At 40.7% G+C, this 21,203-nt stretch overlaps 1 protein-coding gene across 2 annotated transcripts in view; it reads left to right on the top strand.

Moving 5' to 3' along the window:
• hspg2 (heparan sulfate proteoglycan 2) overlaps window positions 1–21,203 on the top strand; it is a 181,626-nt gene that overhangs the window by 141,170 nt on the left and 19,253 nt on the right. For both annotated transcript variants that reach the window (XM_041799680.1, XM_041799678.1), the window contains 15 exons: window positions 1,519–1,641; window positions 1,739–1,891; window positions 4,123–4,283; window positions 4,515–4,592; window positions 9,196–9,331; window positions 9,636–9,787; window positions 12,803–12,947; window positions 14,381–14,524; window positions 17,195–17,329; window positions 18,874–19,055; window positions 19,289–19,484; window positions 20,065–20,244; window positions 20,360–20,620; window positions 20,723–20,885; window positions 21,028–21,125. In XM_041799680.1, the coding sequence (XP_041655614.1) occupies window positions 1,519–1,641; window positions 1,739–1,891; window positions 4,123–4,283; window positions 4,515–4,592; window positions 9,196–9,331; window positions 9,636–9,787; window positions 12,803–12,947; window positions 14,381–14,524; window positions 17,195–17,329; window positions 18,874–19,055; window positions 19,289–19,484; window positions 20,065–20,244; window positions 20,360–20,620; window positions 20,723–20,885; window positions 21,028–21,125 (2,307 nt within the window). The remainder of the gene's footprint in view (window positions 1–1,518; window positions 1,642–1,738; window positions 1,892–4,122; window positions 4,284–4,514; window positions 4,593–9,195; window positions 9,332–9,635; window positions 9,788–12,802; window positions 12,948–14,380; window positions 14,525–17,194; window positions 17,330–18,873; window positions 19,056–19,288; window positions 19,485–20,064; window positions 20,245–20,359; window positions 20,621–20,722; window positions 20,886–21,027; window positions 21,126–21,203) is intronic.

Raw genomic sequence — 21,203 nt, 5'->3', positions numbered from 1 at the left:
TGTGCCAACTTCATTAAAGTAGGATGGATTAGGATCAAATTTGGTGCATCTATACATGTTCCCTAAGGAACTTTAGCTTTGATAACTCCTAAATTTACATCTAGCACTCTCATCATGTCTTGTCCAACATGTTTTACTTGGTTTTAGACCAAATGGAATCAAAACAATAGTCTGGGCTACCTTATATTATTCAGCTACCTAAAACATGACGCAATTGTTACACTTGCAGCTTAGCTAAGTTAAAACTATTTAGCTGAGCAGTACATCATCAAAAAATTGAAAGCATAGAATGTAAATTCTTCATTTTGGTTAAAGCTCCCGTGAGCAACTTTTGGTTTCTGTTGTTTTTGGCGCCCCCTCTGGGGAGAGTGATACTTCTAAACTCCTTGCTGTTTTTCCAAAGTACAGCATTGGGTAGAATAGCATTTATTGATTTTAAAATCAATCTTATCACGCTTATTTAAGCAGTCAACCAGGTGGAAAATACATCAAAGTTGCTGTCCCTGCACGTGCTGTTTATCCACTGGTGTGACACCTACCCCCCGTCATGAAATTCAGGCATTAAAAATTACATTATAGAAATATACAATTTTGTTTCGAATAGTCACATTTACTCTTCTAAGCTATATGGAGATGTTGGTATTTATTCCAGTCTGTTTCATCACTTGCTACAAAAGCCCCACAGGAGCTTTAAATTTAACTTTTCAATGTTTTCAGCAGCATGGATGGCAATAAACTCCAATTAAATAAGTGTAAAGGCACACATACAATTAAGACCTGAAAAAATAAAACCAAAATAATTACTTGAATGGATAACCCTTTTGTAGTGGTTGGAGAATCTATATATTTTTCAATCTGGGTTATAAAAAGCCTTGAGTTTCATCTCCTGATGCACTGATGCTACTACTGATCTCTCGACAGACACAGCTAAACACCTCAGCCTGTACTGGAATCACTTTTAGATTTCACTTGTGTGTTCAGAGTAGACATTAGGTTGTCAGAGAGGCATTTTTCCTCCCTGGCAGTATTGGTGTCAATAAGGTCAGAGAGTCACAGCTCTGCCCTGGCCAGCGCCAGTCCCAGAGGTTTACCAGCCTGCTTAGATAGCCTCACACTCCTCCCTCCGTACTGAAAGAGGCCTTTCTGTTGCTCTGTCACCCTGGGATCATACCAGATTGAGTATGAAGTCTAGCAGCTAGCCAAACTGGCGCAGACAGTAATGTGCCCAGAGGCCATGCCAAGGCCTGCCTGCCTGCCACATCTCATCTGTTTTTGTCTGCTCCGAGGATCCAGACTGCCAAGGGTGAGGGCAGGGGCACGAGCTGAGACCATCACTCTCATCGTGTCAATGAACTGATCTTTATAATCAAAAGAATTACCATAGCTCAATATGATGCCAATGCACAAAGATTCATTCTAAGGCACATAAAGACCAGTCTGCATTTAGACTTTTCCCTCCATCACCTCTGGGATGTCTTATTTTTATGCCGTATTTGACTTGTCTCTTTGCTTCTGCAGCTGCAGAGGGTGCCCAGCCTGTGGCCACCATCACTCCCTCAGTGCTGAATGTCCAGCAGGGTCAGCGAGCAGAGTTTCGCTGTACAGCGTCTGGAAATCCAACCCCGGCCATAGAATGGATCGGTATGACCACGAAGAAATCTGTGCTTTACTGCTGGGAGGTTATTTTGTAAAGTTATAAATACCCTCATTGACAGGGTCTATTTTGTGACTTTGACAGGAAGTCCAGGGAACAGAATGAGTCCCAGAGCTGTGATCCGAGGTGGCGTTCTGATCTTCACTTCAGTGGATCCAGCTGATGAGGGAGAGTACACCTGCAAGGCTCTGAACACTCACGGGGAGCACACAGCACGGGGCTCCCTCTATATCCAAAGTAAGCATTGTGTTCAAATGGGTGTCACATGTCGTAGGAACCTGAACCTATAGTCTCTCTCACATGCAATGATTTATGCTTGTATTCCTACTCATGCTAGTACATTAGATCAGGTATGATCAGCCACGTAGAGTTACAAGCTCAGGATATTGTCATAAGATCAGACACAGGTTAAAAGAAACTGAAGGAGACAGGGTGGGAGCAGAGCGTGCTAGTAGCCTATAAATAAATGGCCTATATACACTTTATGGACAAAAGTATTTGACCAGAGTTGGAGTTGGCAGCCCTTTTGCTGCTATAACAGCCTCCAAGCTTCTTGGAAGGCTTCCCAAAAGATTTTGGTGTGTTTCTGTGGGAATTTGTGCCCATTCATTTTGTAAAGAATTTATGAGGTTAGGCACTGATATTGGACGGGAACGCCTGGTTGCATTCTACATTCCAGTTCGTCTTCAATGGGGGCTCAATGGGGTTGAGGTCAGGATTCTGTGAGGGCCAGTCAAGTTCTTCCACACCAAACTCAAACCATGTCTTTACATGTGCACTGGGCCTCAGTCATGTTGTAAAAGAAAAGGGCCTTCCCCTGGCTGTTGCCACAAAGTTGGAAGCATAGCATGGTCCAAAGTGTCTTGGTTCGCTGAAGCAGAAGATTGGCCTTCAGTGGAGATAAGGGCCTAGCCCAAACCCTGAAAAGCAGTCCCTTACCATCATCCCTCCTACACCAAACTTCACAGTTGGCACAATGCAGTCGGGCAGGTAATGTTCCCATGGCATCTGCTGAACCCAGACTCAGTCACTTGACTGCCAAACAGAGAAGCATGATTCCTGACTCCTCAGAACACTTTCACTACTCCACAGTCCAGTGTCGATGAGCTTTACACCACTCTTTGCAATGCTTGGCATTGGACTTGGTGATGTGAGGCTTGCATGCAGCTGCTCAGCCATGAAAACCCATTCCCCAACACTTCCACTGCACAGTTTTTGAGCTTACATTAATGCCAGTGGAAGTTCAGAACTCTTCAGCTATGGAATCAGCATATGGCTGAGCTGCTGCTGTTCCTAAACGCGTCCACTTTCTAATAATATAACTTACAGTTGACTGTGGAATATCTCTTTTAAATGGTGCCACATTTGGAAGGAGCATGCATTTGTGAGATGAGCAGCAGAGCTGAGTACTTGGGTTGCACCCATGAAACTTTGCCAGATCTTCTCTGCCAATGTCAAACAGCTTATTCTGCTGTTGTATTGCCTCTTGTTTTGAGCTTCTGGTATCACAGGTGCTGACAATCAGGTGCCTGATTGACACCTGATTGGCAGCACCTGTGAGCATGGGCCCTGCTACAGTAGTCAGTAGGTGCCTGCTCCAGGAATGAGCGTGCCATGTTTGACTGGTCTGGATAGAATGACACATTCTGTAAAACCAAGTTGCAGCATAGTTTGGGGTGAGCCCTGGTACCATCTCAAAACTGAAGGCCAAGTTCCATAGACAGAGACAGGTCACAAAGTGGACATCCTGAGAAGACAGTTTCCTCGCCCTGGCACCACTTAGGAACTATAGGCTGTCTTTTTTAGATTTGCAGTCAAGGTTTGCAGGTTGATATGGCAGGCAATCCGGATGTCAGGCTGGTGTAGGCAGCATGTGCACTGGAACCTGAACATGTGGAGGAACGTTATGTTCAGGGATGAGTCCAAATTCAGGCAGTCCCACTGTCAGGACCGAACTCTGTCATCGAAGATGGAAATGCTCGCGCCCATAGAGCTGGTTTATCAGATACTATCTCCAGGATTTGGGAGTGGAGAGGATGGAATGGCCTGCCAGCGGTCCCAAGCCTCAACCCCACTGAACACTAGTGGGATCGGCTTGGGTGTGCTGTCTGTGCCAGAGAGACCAACCCAACCACATTGGCTGACTTGTGACAAATGCTGGTTGAAGAATGGGATGCCATCCCACAGCAGTGTGTGACCAGGCTGGTGGCCAGGATGAGGAGGAGATGCCAGGCTGTTGTGGCTGTGTATGGTTCTTCCACATGCTCCTGAGGATCCTGTTTGTTAAATGAATAAATTGTTGAATTATTAATATGTCTTGTTTCTTTGGACTGCAATCATCCAATCCAATCCAATCCACCAAACAAGAGTCGATAGCAGGATAAGCCTTTTTAAAGGATCAGTTCAGGATGGTTATGATGTATCTGGTTTATGTTTGAATGACTAGAATTGTTGTTTTTATTTATCAGGGACTAACCCAAGTGGTTCAGGCACCAAGCCCCAAGTCCAAGTCAGCCCACAGAACATTAAAGTCCATGAAGGCGACACTTTGAGGTTGTACTGCCGAGCCACAGGATCCCCAACCCCGAAACTCAACTGGAAGAGAATCGGGGGGCAGATCCCTCCACAGGTGAGACACTCCTAGTTCATGAAGGGTAATTTTGTCAAAGATTGATTCATACTGTAACTTTATTCACCTGTTTTGTCTCTATTTTGCACTTCAAGGTGTTTCCAGTGATGATGGTATTGAATCAAACTGTCCGTTTTAATGACTCTACAGCTTTTTGACCATTTACCTTTCCCTTCTGTTTGTCTCCTCCCTCCTTTTTTTTGATCCCACCCTGTTCTGACGTTTGCTCAGGCCATTCCCTCTCACGGTTTCCATCAGTTTAAAAGCAACAGTCTCGATGTGTTACAGAGACGTATTGAGGAGCTGCAGGTCTGTCCATCTGTCCGCTGTCTGTCTGTCCTGTCTCGTAGTTCACATCAATTGTCATCTACTGACCTCGTCTTCACGTTGTCCACTAAGTGCATGATCAAACACGTTGATTCACACCTTGTAAGCCATGTCAAGTCACCACAGCTGCTCACCTTGTCCCTTTAGAGCTGACGCAAAGACGTTAAAACCAACCAGCTGGGTCTCGTTGGTTTGTCAGTGCATGACGTCCATGTTTATGTGTCGCGTTTTATTAATAAAGTGTTCCATAGTCTTTTGTTTTGTACCGTCCACATCCTACCATCCATGATGTGTTAGACTCTCAGCACCCAGTTGACCTCTATCATTCCACTGAGTGTATTAACAGGACTAAGTATACAGTAGGAACAGTAGGTATTTCAGACATATTTTGCTCCATGCCAGGCTCACCCCGCTGCCCCCCTGCCCAGCGGGGTATTGTGTTCCGTCTGGTCTCTGCACAGCCCTCCTCGGCTTGCTGAGGGCTCGGGGGCCTGTTTAGTTCTGCCTCAGAGAGCCTCAGCGTTGTGTCAGCCTTTCCCAGGGGGAGCCGGGCTCTGCCGTGCGACCACGCAGAAATTCTGTATGCTCTAGCAAACGGCTTGCTTTGAAAACTTGTCAATGGGTTCAGACACACATTGAGCCCGGGCCCGCCTCAGCCACTGCTCGGTTTAGCCCGCCTCACGGTTGAATGGGCCGGAGCTAAGCAGCTTTGTCCGTGGATGCCCCAACACCCCCCGGATACAGTAATCCCTCCCCAGACCTTCCCCTCCTGATTCCCCTCCCCTCTGAGGTGTTTCCAAACTTTATAAAAGCTCATTTTCAGCCTTGCTGGGCGGCTGGCTGCCATGTGGAGTAGTGTACAAACAAGTCAAGATATTCTTCGCTTATGAGCCAACATGTGATCCCGGTTCTTTTTCGAAGTGTTGAAACTGATGCTCCATACTTTCTTTGAGGAAAAGTTCACTCCTAGGAGTCTGGATAGATTACCCCCTCTGGTTTTACTTTGATTTCTTATGCTTATTTGCTCATATATATGTGTCACAATCTGTCCATTCTAACTCATTCCATTCATCTTTAAAATCAACAATCATTCATCTAATTTTAGAGTAAATCTCATAGTACAGTAGATCTAATCATCACTGATAAGGTTGTATTAACAACTGATAACTACACCAATCATTGTAGGGGTAATGGCACTGATTTGCACACTGCTTCATGTGCAAAGTGTCTTAGAAATCATGAAAATCCACTCAGACTGAACTGTAGCAATAACAGCTCTTGTCTTGCCTCAAAGATCTAAACCAGTGGTTCTCAACTGGAGGGTCAGGACCCAAAAGTGGGTTGCGGAGCTGCCTGCAGTGTGTCACGATTGTGTTTATTGAGATAAAATTGTCTGAAGTCTACAATGTATGAAGGCCTAAATGGGACATAAATCTGTATGTTTTACTTTGCTCTATATTTTCAATGATTGCACTTTATTTTTGGTTGTTTTCATGAGATTGAAAACTATTTATCTCTCTGTCCTGGGATAACAAATATGATAATTATTAGGGACACACAATATAATCAGCATGGATAACAGTATGGTCAGATATCGCTTTAACCTCCTGAGACCCTGCATGTAGAAATGAGGACATTACATTTTGGCTTTCCTACAGCATAGTGATGATTTCTGCTGTTAGAATACTTTTATGTCCTTTGAAGTTTAAATAATTAGCTTAAAATGTGAGAATTTGCAATGAATTTTCAGAAACTTTCATGGTTATTTTGGGGAAGTTTTTGTGTATTTTCATGAAAATCTAAGGGATTTTAAAATGTTTTTAAGACATGTTCTTTGGAGCATTTCATTAGAAGTTTATTGGGGAATTTGCTTTCTTTTTTATTATTTTTGCATTTTTATGGGAGTTTGTCAAATTTAAGGGAATTTGATTTAGTTTTTAGGAGAATGTGTTTTTTTAAAGGTAATTTCCTTTTTTTGTTGGTTGTGGTGTCTGTTGAAATCTTTAAGAATTTTGATGGAAATTATTTCAGGAAATTTGTATGAATGTTTAGGTGAATTTTCAATCATTTCCTTGGAGTTTTGGGAAATGTATCGTCAAAATTTGGAGATTTTTATAACAAACTTTCAAGGGTATTTGCCTGAAAGGTTAAGGAATTCATATTTATTTTTGGAAGAGATGTTTCAGCTTTATGTTCAAGTTTCACTTGGGGAATATTTGAAGAAAATGGGGGATACAATTTATTGAATAATTAGAAAAAAAAAATCAATGAATTTTCTCAGAAATTTGGGTTATTTCTCTGAAATTTAGGGCAATTTGTTTGGATTTCAAAGAAGAAAATTTCCATGAAATTTCAAACTTTTGGTGAAACTTTGTTTACACTCTGCATTAAAAAGTCCTTTTGGTCTAACATTAAAATGTCTCCACCATATTTCAATCAGACTGAATGAAGACCCCAAACAATTGACCAAGTGGTGGAAATGCAGCCAAAACATCTGTTCTGAAACCTATCCAGCTGTATTTTCTGCACCTTCAGGAGATTTGTGGACATCCTTTTTGGCAAAAAACTAATTGCTGTTCAAAGACAAAACTGACCTTAAAGCCTATTAGGTCCTGCTGATCCCAAAATAAGTAGGAGAAACTAAAAATGCACTCCAAAAGAAAGCTCAGGTCTCAGGAGGTTAAAATGGAATTATCTTATTGGCCAATATTTCAACTGATAGTTCGGCATTAAAAACCTGCCTAAATCAGCTGTAAATATCAGCAATATGGACAAACAAGTTAGTGAAGATTTAGGCAGAACCAACAGACCTCAGCTGAAGTCTTTTTTCTTTATTCATCATCACTCCTCACACTTTTAAGTGTGTTTATGGACTGAAATTAGTCAAATTTGTTCATCCTCAAATTTTAAATTGTGTGTTGTAAAGATGACATTTTGGGTCTAAACTACATGTAAATATCAGCGTTGATATCACTGTTGGCTAAAATCAATTTGTATATATTAGCATATCATGCATCCCTAATAATGCATTGGATATGCAACGTCTACACAGACCCTTTTAAAATGTCATGTTTCTGTGATGTAAATAAAGAGGAAAAACTTTTTCCACCTTTAGTGTAACCTATGACATGCACAATTCAACTGAAAACAGGAGCTAAGGGGGAATTAATACAAAATAACACAAATGCAGTTGCATAGCTGTGCACAGCCCCATGCTAATATTTCAATAAAGCACCCTGTGATTTTTATCATAGCTTTCAGTATTTTTGAGTTTGAGTCCGTCGGCAAAACCTATCTGGACTTGGCAAAATTTTCCAACTCTTCCTCACAGAAGTGTTCAGAATCTGTCAGATTGCGAGGGCATTTTTTCACTGTTCCAGCAGAAACCTAAAGGTTTTGCACCAAAACTGACTGATATTTGGACCTGTTTATGATTCCCTCCACCCCAACAGTTCCAGCTGAACAAAAACAGCCCCTAAGCATGGCGCTGTCCCTGCCATGCTTCACCATGGGTATGGTGTTCTTTCAGTGATGTATACTTTTATTTTTCTTCCATCTTGTAATGATGGTCAAAAACTACAGCGATGGTCTCATCAGAACAAAACACATTTACTCACATGCTTTTCAGAGACATGATGTGTGTGTTTCACAACATAGCCAGACTTGGATATTTTTCTCCATAAGAAAGGGCTTCCATCTTGCCAATCCACCCCATAGCCAGACATATGAAGAATACAAGAATACAAAGAAAAGGAACTCTTGTACATCCACAGCAAAGCATATGGGAGCAGCGTTATGCTTTGAGGCTGTTTTTGTTTACCTCTATCTGGTGTTTTAGTTAAGGTAGGGGATTATGAACATTTCCCAAAACTTATCATCTTTGACACAAAACCTTGAGGTATTTCCTAAAAGCTGAAGATGTAGAGGCATTTCATCTTTCACCATGACAGTGACCCAGAGCATTTATGTACCAAAAGAATGACTTCACCAGAAGAAGATAGGAGTTTTAGACTGGCCTAGGCAGAACCCAAGAGAGCTGGAAATGTAATCTGGCAAATTTTAGTGGTTTCATTGATGGTGGGGGCGTTCTGCAATAATATATCCTTAATTCATTGTTAATATCTTGAGATCTCTACAAAACAACCACATTTTTTTGTTATTAAGAAAACTGGGTGAAATGAAGTGCATGCATGGCCTTTGTAATGATGTTTTGTCCTGTCTCTTTGTTCAGTCATTTGTCCATTCAAGCTCCAAACTGCAACATTTCCATCAGATATATTTGGTCGAACCTTTTTAGAGATTTGGGTCGCTGTTTCTCATTATTAATGGGTCCCAAGGCTCGTCCAGTTGAGAACCACTGATCTACGCTGTAGTGCTTTTGTGTCGCTATTAGCCAATAGTTTCACAGTGTCAGCATTTTTATGTTCTTTGAAGGGCCACGAGGCAGGTAAGTGACATGCTTTTATTTTTTCTATGTGCTTTTGTGGTGTAAGTACTATCTCTGTGTTGTAATTCACATTAGCCAGTGGGTGGTGTTATTCAGAACACTGTCTAATGTTTTTATACATGCTTGTGTCTCATCCAGGCCCGTATGGACCGCACTGACATCGGTACTCTTCTCATCCCCAACATCAAAATGTCTGAGTCCGGCACTTACATGTGTGAGGGCAGCAACAGCATCGGCTCAAGTAGCGCTCCCATTGAAGTCACTGTAATCAAAGGTGAGAGATTTTTAAGTCAAATCAATCTGCAAGAAAGAAAACAGTTTGAGACGGTGCAATCATGGTTTTGGTTTGAACTTTCCTTAAACCTTGTAGCCATCCATCTCAGCTCTTTTGAATCAACTTTCTTTGTCTTATTCACTCCTGCAAAGGTCCTTTAAGGGGGATTCAGCATCTTATAAACACAGTAATACACATGGAAATTTAGAATTTCAAAATGAATCCATACCTTGTGTAAGATCAAGAGATTCTAAATGTCATTCAGAATCTTTTACATTATGTCTCTCTCTTATTTTTGTTACAGCGGACCGCGTCACCTCAGCAGTCACCATTCAGCCCTCCATCGCTGACGTCCAGGAGGGCCAGAGTCTGGAGCTCAGCTGTTTTGCTCCTGGAAACCCTCCTCCTAAAGTCACCTGGACGAGAGCCAGTGGGCGTCTCTCCTCTAACCACCAGGTATAAACAAAGATATCAAAACAGAAAACCTATACATTCCTCAGCCACTTCATTAGGTACGTCTGGTCAGCTCCTTGTTAAAGCTGATACCTAATCAGCCAATCACATGGCAGCAACCACTGCATTTTGGCATGTACACAAGGTCGAGATGATTTACAGAATCCCGTATTTAGGTTTGCCAAAATCCTGAAATTAAAACATGTCAAGTTGTAACTTAAGTTGAGTCATTTTTAGTTGCACCGCTGAGACATAAGGTCTGCCTTAACTAGTGGAGCATAATGTCCAAACTAACCAGAATACTCTTAATTTTATGAATCAGTAAAAAGCATTTTAATGCAGTGTTTGCTACAGATTGATTCTGAACACTCTGAACAGCTTAAAATAACTTGGTTTATGTAAGGGTTAATGTCCAATTATTAGGGGTTAATGGACGACATGGAGACCTGAACTTATACCGCTTGCAAAAGACAAGAATGAATAAAACCACCAATTTATCATTTCATACGTCTTGCGATCAAAATATAAAGTTTTACTAAAGCAACAATTCCTTTCCCCTAGCAATGCCTGAGGGCTTGACTAATAACTGGAATAGTCATTCCAATCCCATAACGTTCTTAGGGAATGTAAACATTGTTTAATGCTCCAGTAGATAGAGATGAAGTAGCAACAGAACTAAAAAAACTAGTCCACACAGCAGCACTTTCTTAACAGATTTATCAATGAAAAGACATGAAGACGAGGGAGATGGAGAGTCAAATGTGATCAGAATATAAACCTGTAAGTTAACATGGACAGTCATCTGATAAAAAGCTTCGATTTAGCAGACCAGCTGTTTGAACAAACAGAATAATACCCCCTTCTGCACTGCGAGGTCACAGAGGTGAAACGGAGCTGTCCATGCCCTGCAGGTGCTGATTCTCTGTTAGAGACACATCAGTATTTATCAGATAATATCATGCCAGTTTATCAGATTTTTTTTTTTGTCTCCACAATGAAATAATGGCTTTTTTCTTTTGTTTTATGCTATTTAAATGTTCTGACAATAGAAGTAAGAGCAGAAGGGAAGGGACTTTTTTGCAGCACTCACCTCTCAGATGGTGAGCTTCAAAATAAGTCGTACTTCATGCAGCTCGTGTGATGTTCAGAGGATACTCCTCTCATTTGTCACCAGCATCCCAGTCATTAAAGTAGTCGCATTCACAAAATTCGCCCATTGTTGTATTTAATTTGCTATTTTATGTCCTCAGAGACAATGACTGCTTCATGTTACCATGGTTACTTTTCTCATCTGACAGCTGCAACGCATTAATTTGGAACAGTGTGAAGACTTTTTGACCGGAACTACTTGAGAAGTTCCCTAGGTGTCCATATTAGGATTTAATGAACACAAAGGGAACATCTGGAGCCCATAAGAAAGGAGTAGACCATGGTATAACTGCCCTTAATCATCAAACAGTGACTCAAGTGTATGCAAAATATGTCAACGCCTGTACCCTAAACTTTCAGCCCATGTATTAAAACAAGAGTGACAGGAAGTGGTGAAAAGATTTTCAGGAAATAAGGCGTGATCCCAAAGAAGGTTATCAGGTATTTCTGAATGATTTAATCAATCACTGCAGACTCTGCTCCTCTTCATCCTCCAAGTTATCTCACCTTTCAAGACTGTCAGCAAGACAACTATATTTTACAGACGACCTTACACCTACTAGGAGGTAGATGAAGATTTAAGTTTTAATAATGAGCCTGTGTTAAAGCTATCACAGCTGCTGCAACATCTTAAATTTTAGTACAGTTTAAACTAAATAAGAATTTCCATCGTCAAAATAGATCCCATTAATCACGATTAACTTATATCCATGATTGGTACTCTATGACTGGTAATTGCGATTAATCGCATGTTTTATTTTTGGCTTCAACAAACATTGATGTAACGTCCCAATAGCCACAGTGATGTAAAATAAGTCCACCACTGCTCCTAAATGTCTCATTTCACTTTTAAACACTTACTCAACTCAGTAGACGATTCAAAGTTCATGTTAAAATCTCTGATAGAAGAGCAGGTTTGTAGTGAAAGTGGAAGTCAGTTACCCTTAGTATACAACAGCAGAAAAAATCTAAAATGATATAAAATAGATTTAAATGCAAAACAGAGGAATTTTAAAATAGATTGGAAAGGGTGCGATTAAGCACAATCAGCTACAGAAATCCTGAGATTAATTGTGATTTAAAAAATTCTTTTGACAGCTCTAATTTCCATTCAAACAGCAGGCTGAGTTTGAACTTGCATGGTGCAACCCTTAGCTGAGGGTCAAAGTGAGCATTTGAATCAAGAAGTAATTACAGTGACTTTACCATGGCAGGGTTGTTGGTGCCAGGCAGGCTGGTCTGACTGTTTCTCAGACTGCTGATGTACTTGGATCTCAAGGGTTAACAAAGAATATTCATAAAAGAGGAAATATACAGTTTGCAGCAACTCTCTGGGCCAGATTTACTTGTTGATGGCAGAGCTTAGAGGACATTGACTAGACTGGTTTGAGCCAATAGAAAGGCAAAAAAACCTCAAACAACCTCTCATTACTACCTGGGTATGCAGAAGGGCATCTCTGAATGCACAACACATTGAGCCTTGGATTAGACGGGATTCTACAGCTTTATATCAACTCTGAAAACAGAGCTTCTAAAGATCTATGACTGTAGCTGGATGGTAGAGTTGGTTTTCCCGTAACCAAAGGTTATGGGTTTGATTCCCAGCTCTTGCAGTAAAATTTTGTGTCCTTGGGTAAGACACTTAACCCTGATTTTGTAAATGGTATAAATGGGATTAGCTAATACTGATGGCCAATGCTACATAGCAAATTCTGCCATCAGTCTATAAAAGTGGAGTGAATGGGTATGTGTGACCTGTGGTGTAGTTTCTAGTAGAAAAGTGCTGTATAAGCTCAGGTCTATTTACCATTTTAGTCTAATTCACATAAGCCACACTTAACTGTGTCCCTTCTTGTCTGCTGGGTTCAGGTTCTGGGCAGTCAGCTACGTATCCTGTCAGCTTCTCCAGAGGACTCAGGAGAGTATATCTGCCGGGTTCAGGGCAACTCTGGAAACCCAGGATCTCATGTCCACCAGGCCTCCGTCTCTGTGTCGGTCACCTCATCTTCCTCACGTAAGTTCGTCTATAATTAATTCCTCATACATCCTAATCAGACTAAGCACTTTATTTGGTTGTTTTTGGAGTGTTAATGTTTCAATTCCCTAAACTTTTATTGTTTTTTAATTTGCTTTATTAGTTAGTTTGGCCTTGATTGCATTAAAGGCAGCATAGCTGATTCTAGGGATGCACTGATGCATCGGTCCAACATCAGTATTGACAATGTAAACTCTGTTGACAGACAAGGTGGCATGAAACCAATATCAATAGCAGATTTATTCTTTTTGTATTGATTAGTATCCTGGCACCTAACACTCTTAAATACTGATTGAGAGAAGAGGATTTTTTAGCAGGCCAAAGAATGACCTCTAGGACAAAATTGTATCTTTTTTCTGGTCGAACTTGAGAGGAAAATATTAACATTTTGAAAATCTTACATCAAAAGATATAAAAATAAATGCATCTGCATCATTTTTGGCTAAAAATTTATTTTTTAACACCAATGTTGGTATTGGTCACAATTTTCTAATCAGTGCATCTCTGCTTTCTTCTCATTAAATCAAAAACCCTTCTGCTTCATTTGAATTAAAGGGATAGTTTTTGTATATATAGTATTTTTTAAGTTGAGTCATATGAGGTACGTTGTAGAAGTGGCCTTGTGAGCACTGGCCAGGAAGCTAGGCTATACAGCGTAACAGATGGGTACAGTTTCTCCATAGAATTTCCAAAGTTTTTTTTAAAAATGGCCACAAAGCCATGTTGGCTCAAATGTATGCATTATTAAAAACTTTTGAAGCACTTTATTTTTTACTCAGAGAGCCCCTGTGTTTTTGTCACTGTTTTGCAATGCAGGCTTTGGCTACCAGTTATGTGCTCTTGCAAATCTTTTAAATTAGGCTTTTTTAAAAAGCCTAATTTAAATGGTGTAAAAACATTATGCTTACTTTAAAATGGTAAAAAGAAAATTGTTTGACTTGAGAGCCAGTGTTTGTGTATGCTCTTGTTCTAATTCCCAGTTACTTTACTTCATGTTTCCATCGATCTGATTGGACCTGACAGCCGTGACTTTCTCACTGAGGAAATAAAAAGTTGAAGGCAGCATCAGTGACAGTCTGGAAAAAACACATTAAGGGCTGGGCGCTACATGTCAGGGTGTTGTTCTCAGACTAACACTGCCTCACTTCATGAATGAACTTTCCAGTCGGACTTTCCACTGGAGCCCAGTGTGACCTCAGATTGAATGATTTCTCTCTCTACTATCCCATGATCTCATCTTTATTCACTCCATCCTGGGCTCTCAATGATTTTAAACCTCTGCAACTCCTGCCAATGCAGCCCAAAGCCACACTGAATACTAATCCGCCAGTTTCTGTTCTGTTGAACAATAAGTCAGCTAAATGAAGTGACATTTTTGAAGCGGTGATGTAGGATTCTGCTCTCTGCTGCAGGTCTTCAGAGCCCAATCATCGCCGTGGAGCCCCACAGCGCTGCGGTGCGTGTGGGGGAGTCAGCCAGCTTCAGGTGCAGGGTGTACAGTGGAGCCCAGCCCGTCAGGCTGGAGTGGAAACTAGCCAACAACCAGCCGCTGCCAGGTAATAACCACACACTCTAACACAGAGGAATAAACTCGTTTCATGAGGTCTGATTTTATGATGTCATTATTTACAAGCAATTACAGCCACAATCCACCCATGAATAACTGCTCTGTTACTCTATTTAATGACTAATTTAGAACTCTGGTTTTGTCAAGGCTCTTTTCTCCCGGACACTTTTACTTTATAAAAATGTCAAAGCTGATAAATCTTGGTAAGAATTGATAACATGACAGCTTAAACTGAGATTTGCATGCTGTCTCCAACCAGTTCTTTTCATCTCAGTTAGCCACCTGAATCTGATATAACTAACTTAAAATTTTGATTTTTTTTTAACCTCACATTTCTGACTCAAGATTCTAAATAACTACTTAAGACAGGAACAAACATAAAGGACAAGGTACTTGGAGAATTTAATATGAGAAACTCCACAAATGCACATTGTAGAAATCCTCCAGTGCTGCTTAAAAGCCTTGTATTTGATGTATTTTATCTCTTAATGCCTGTAAATCCATTAAAGTTTAAAGCCAAAAGCTGTGACAACCATTATTGCATTTTTTTTCTAAAGTGTTTGAAAGCTTCCTGCAGCACCTAAGAAGAGATAATGCAACAGTTTAAGAGTCTAAGTAGGGCTAATCATGATGAGTGACCTCAAGTTAGTGCACAAAACCAATTTGGTAGCAGACAGCAGATTTAATACTTAATTTATTTGTCTCTTCAGCAGATTATGTTAACGTCAGTCCTAATGGTTCTGTAGGGTGGCCAACAATTTATCAGAAATGGCAGAACCAATTTACAAAGGCAAAATGTGCAGCAAAATCGAAAGCAATGCAAACACAAAAAGCACATGCTAAAATTAAAAAAAGCAGCTGTTGGAACCAAAAACAAGACATGCAACATACAACCAAAACGCCATACATGAAATAGGAGTTATTAATGTTTTGGTTGGATAAGTTGTGTGATGAACCAGGCACAAATTTTGACTTCAGTCAGGACCACTTTGTCAAGAGACACAGATGATTTATAAATATTTCTTTGTTAGCAGGTATCAAATAGCACTTATGCTGTTATTTATATTCAGCACTGTGGCTGACCACCTTTGCCCTTAAAGGGCCTACATGGAAAGCACTGAGCAAGAACAGCACATGTTCCTGCTCTTCCTGTGCCATTAAGGAAAGCCTGAGGCAGGAAGAGAAGCAGTAAAAAACCCAGAGCAGAGCAGAAATCAGTATCAACAGAATAGCACTGATTAAGTCAGATATAGCATAAAGGAGGAGCTGGGGTGGAGGAGGGTTGCAAGAGCAGTTTGCAGAGACCACAGCAGAGCGTTCCCAGGCAAGAGCAGTTTAAATGTGGCAGCCTGAGTGCGAATAGCCAATAGTGGGCAAATCAGCTGGGAGCTTGCGTGAGATTAGCTGATCTCAATTTATGGCCTGCCTGAACTAGGGCTACATGCTTGATTTTTGTCACAAGCATAGCCGTTTATTCCAGTAACAACAGAAGCATTTTAGCACACTCTCCCAGCCAATTCAGTAGTAACAAGCTCCAAAAATGCTAAGACATAGAACCAATTGATTCAGATAACTGCTGGTTGACAGTTTCAATGCAGAGATTAACAGTGAAGCTACAATATTAGTTTGCATAGCAGAACATCATGGTAAATTGTTTATTAGCAAATAAATATTATCACAGAAATGCATATTGTTGACCTTGGGGATTCCCACCAATACAACGCGTGGATATATAATACTTAAAACATCAAAATAAATAGTTAAGCTAACTGTTGATGAACAAGATACACCACTGAGATCAATAGTGAGCCTAAATTACTCAGTAGTAAATCAATATGATCACAGAGAGGTTTGATATTGACAACAGAGATTCCCACAAATATATCAAATGGATAAATAGTATTTTAACAAGAAAATCTACCTTACTTTAGAGTACAGCCTAAATGGGGATGACTGGTTACAGCCTTGTTTAATAGGGGTGCCATTACACCCTGGGGTGCCCTCTGATGTTGTCAGGGGTTCCTTTAAAGGAATTATCACGAATGGACAGAAAATTACTTATGAAAATCAAATTTTTTTTTTTGCCCCTTATCAGCATCAGGGTCAGTGAAAGAAGAGGCTTATGACAGATCAGTAGGTGTGCTAACATGGACAACATTATGTTTTTGAGGTCTACACAACCATTCTGTGTAACTATAGGTATTTTTAGTTGTTGAGATTTGATTCACTACATGAATCCCTCAGAAGTTATTCATTTATTTAACCTTTATTTTACCAGGTTACCCTTGAGATTAAGATCTCTTCTTCGAGGGAGACTTGGCCAATATGGAGATTGTTGGTTTTTCATCAGTGCATTTTTACCATGGAGACTTGTGATTTGTTTGTTTGAAATGGCCCCTTTACCGAATAAAGGTGAAGAAATGCTGGCCTATACCACTCGATTCTGCTTGAACCCCAGCAGAGGGTGCTCATGTTACACAAAGTATCATTCCCAGTGGCTTAGACTCATAAAAAACACATCAGAAACACTACTCACACAATTGAAATGGTTAAAAAAGGCCAGTTATACTTTATGCTGTACATATTTATGTGCAGCAGACAGGTTGAGTTGTTCTTGAATTTTGTGATCTAATGTTTTCTTGAATTCTCCCTCCTGCAGATAATGTAAAAGTTGGCCCTGATGGTTCTATTATCACCATCAACAGCGTTCGCCCGATGAATCATGGAGCCTACCGCTGTGTTGCCAGCAACCCATTCGGCATCACGCACACCATCGTGTCTCTGATTGTCAAAGGTGAGCTGCATGCTTTTTTAACACATTCATTCATCAAGAAAACAGCAATATAGACTTTGTGGTGAAAAAACAATATCTCTGTGTTTAAAGAAAACCTTATGTAGAAAAATTTCCCTCCATAAAATAGCGGGGTTTGTTTGATGAGGACAAATGCTAAAATATTAAAAAGGGATACTGTAGGTTTAACTTGGTTGAAATGTGTTGCCTCTGATTTGTCAAGAAAGCTGGAAAGTGATGTTGTTTATGCCAGTGGTTCTCAACCTTTTCAGCCCATAACCCCCAAAATAAAGATACCAGAGACCGGAGACCCCCACTGCACCTGAAGGTGGTCCAACACAGCCATACATATTCAAGAATAGTCATGTGCAGACAAGGCTGTCCATAAGGGGGGATAAAGGGGAGAGCTTTCTGGGGCCCGGCCAAACTGGGGGGCCATGAAGGTCGGCAAAATCATGGTCCGTTTTAAAGTTGAGCTGTGATATCTATATTTCATATTTAACCTGAACAATAACCACTCTAACAAAATAGGCAAATAGATATTTTTATTCCTTTGTGCCAGAATTTATAGCATTCTTAAAAATGCAAATCCCATTTCTTAAAAACAGATTTAAAATGGGTTAAAAATGGCAAAAGTTGTTGGAAAAGGGGGTGAAATGGGGTTAGAAAGTAGCAGAAATGGATTAGATGTGGCAAAAAAATAGATAAAAGCGACAAAATGCAAGCAAAAATGGCAAACAGAGGATCAAAAATGGTTGAAATGGGTTTAAAGTAGAAAAAATGGGTGGAAAGTTTGGTGAAATGGGATGAAAAATTGGTTTAAACTGGAAAAAACCCAGTTAACTCAGGCAGAAATTGTCAGAAATGGGTTAAACTGGCAAACATGGGGATAAAAAATAGGGAAATGTGGTTAAAATCGGCAAAAACAGGCAGAAAAAGTAGTTAATAATACCATAATGGGTCAACAGAGGCAACAATACACAGGAAGAGGCAAGAATTGGTTTAGAAGTTCCAAAAACAGGTGGAAAAAAGTGGTGGAAATTGTTTGAAATTGACAAAAAAATTGGTTTTAAGTGGCAAAAATGTCTTAAAAATGAAAAAGTGATGAAATTTGGTTAAAAAAAATGAGGCAAAATTGTTGTGGCAAAAGTGTAATTTAGAAAATATTCTTTGTTGTTTTTAAGGCATCTGGAGACCCCCTCTCAGTGTCTCGTGACCCACAAATGGGTCCTGACCCCCACGTTGAGAACCACTGGTTTATACCATAAGCATTGCAAAAATGCCTTTTTGCTTTCATACAGATAAGTCATAACAGCCTTTAGCCCTCGTTAGCCTAATGAAGAAAACTGAATGCTCCTGAAAGGACAGCTGTCCATTTATTGTGATGGATTTAAAACCATTCCTTTATGCTTAAACTCCGCCCACAAGTGTAAACATGTCTTTTCATTTTTGAAGTCATCACACATCCTCAAATATCTGAGTGAAGGGCTCCCTCTAGTGGTTCATCAGACACAGAACCTCATCAGTATTTTCATCTTTGCCTCCAGAGTCTCCGGTGGCCACCGTCACCCCTCTTGGTCCAGTGCACATCAGAGTGGGAGAACCCATCAACCTTGAATGTCAGGCGTCAGGAGAGCCCCGCCCCTCTGTGTCATGGCACAGGCTGGACAGCAACCGCAAGACCATGCTGAGCAGCCCGGTGCCCATGGAGTCCAATGCAGTCATGCAGGTACTGAGATAACACCATAAATAACTGTATAACATGAGGTTTTTCCCTCTGCTGGTACAGTGGTATATTTCGTTTGTAGTTATTAAGTTTGAATTAATTGGCTTAATTTAATCTGCAGAGACGTAATCATTACTTCTTTGTTGATGTTGTGTAGACTCTGATCTGAAGTTCATTTTTTAAATCCCTTTTTATGCTCTGTATGATGAGATTTATCCATTTGATCTCTCCTGCAGATCCTTGTGGCCCGTCCTGAAGACAGCGGCACCTACGTCTGCACAGCTCGCAACAACGAGGGCAGCACAGAGACGAAGGTGGAGGTGGTGGTTGAAGGAGGCCCTCTGGTGCCCTCCGTACCCAGGGCCACTGTCCCTGAGCCATTAATGGTTATAGTGGAGGGACAGACTGCAACGCTGCACTGTGACGCTCACGGTAATGATGCTAAAATAATCTAAACTACATGCCTTTAACAGGGATGGGCAACTTTAGTAACTGTGAGGGCCACATTTATTTTACTCTCACTGCCTAATTGTCACAAATTGTGAAATACACTCAGTTTGTTGTTATATATTTACTTTTAATTTAATTATCATGCAAAATACAAATAGTTATGCATAATTCAATTAGTTCAACAGTGAATTTAAGTCAATTTAACTGTCATGCAATTAACATAAAAGTTAATGGTTATTTTACTGACAAATTTATTTTTTTCTACAAATAAATTTAACAATGCATATACAAGATCTTCACAGCAACAATTAAAGCCAATTATATCTTTTGCAAACTTATACTGGTAAGCAGAAATCATTAAAGAAATATGACTTTGATGTTTTTATCGCAGTTTTATCATGTTTCCTCATTTTAAAAATGTATTAATATTTGAAACTATCCTGAGGGTCACACTGAGTTACAAGGAGGGCCCTGGGCTGCTAGTTATCCACTAGAATATTCCAAAATTTATATTTCAAAATTAGCAGAGGACAAACTTTTCTACTATGATTTGCCTCCGTAGGTTTCCCATCTCCAACAATCACCTGGTCTAAGCTGCGGTCTCCTCTGCCCTGGAGACACAAAGTGGTCGACAACAGCCTGATCTTGCCTAACGTGGGTCGCCAAGACTCTGGAGAATACATCTGCAGCGCCACCAACAACATGGGCACCACTGAAGTCACCATCATGCTGGACGTAGAGAGTGAGTGAGCTGTTTCCGCTGTTTGCTATCATGCTACTTTATTCCATTCATTAGTTTGCCTGTAGACTTAACATGAGAAAATCCTGTCTTTTCATAAAATGTCTTTTGTCTCTAGCTCTCCCATACGCCACTTCATTGCCTGATGATGTGGCCATCCGTGTCGGAGAGGTGATCAGGTTGCAGTGCCTGGCTCATGGCACTCCTCCTCTGACCTACACGTGGACCAAGCTGGACGGAAGCCTCCCCCCGAGGGCCGAGGTCAGCGGAGGAGACCTTCAGATCAACCTGGCAACCGCTGAGGATGCTGGGAGCTACAAATGTGTGGCCAGCAACAAAGTGGGAAGCAGTGAAGTGATCGCTAAAGTCACAGTCAGATGTAAGTTGGCTTATGCTTTTTCTCTTCTACAGGTATAGATATAGACATAATGATGCTAATTTTTCTATGGCGCATTATTTTCTTCTTCTCTCCTCTCTGCAGCCCCATTGGCTGTGCGTGTCTCCCCACAGGTTGAAGTGAAGGCTCAGGGCAGTGCTGTGGAGTTCACCTGTTCAGCAGCAGGAGGAATAGAAACCAAGATCGAGTGGCTGAAAGAAGGAGGAGCTCTGCCACCAAACCACCACATCAAGGATGGCGTGCTCAGGTAAACTTTACTTAAGTTTCAAGAATTACAGGTGTCATTAGTAACTAAAATGCTAAACTAGACTTAAATGTTAAGTTTTAGTTAACTGAAACTAGGGGTATCATGGCTTGTATTCATATGCATGTTTGATGTTGTTCTATAGGATAGAGAACCTGGAGCAGAGCAATGAAGGCGTTTACATCTGCAGAGCCAGTGGTGTCTACGGTCAAGCCCAGGACTCTGCCAGGTTAACCATCCAAGGTCTGTTTCATTCACTGTCAGTAAATCAGGTCATACTCTGCTTCCTCAAAGCCAAATATGACACCCTGCTTTCCCTCT

Source organism: Cheilinus undulatus, linkage group 11 (assembly GCF_018320785.1).
Source record: "Cheilinus undulatus linkage group 11, ASM1832078v1, whole genome shotgun sequence".
Classification (NCBI taxonomy): domain Eukaryota; kingdom Metazoa; phylum Chordata; class Actinopteri; order Labriformes; family Labridae; genus Cheilinus; species Cheilinus undulatus.
The sequence above is the reverse complement of the archived record's forward strand: the minus strand, read 5'-3'. Positions and strand labels throughout refer to the sequence as shown.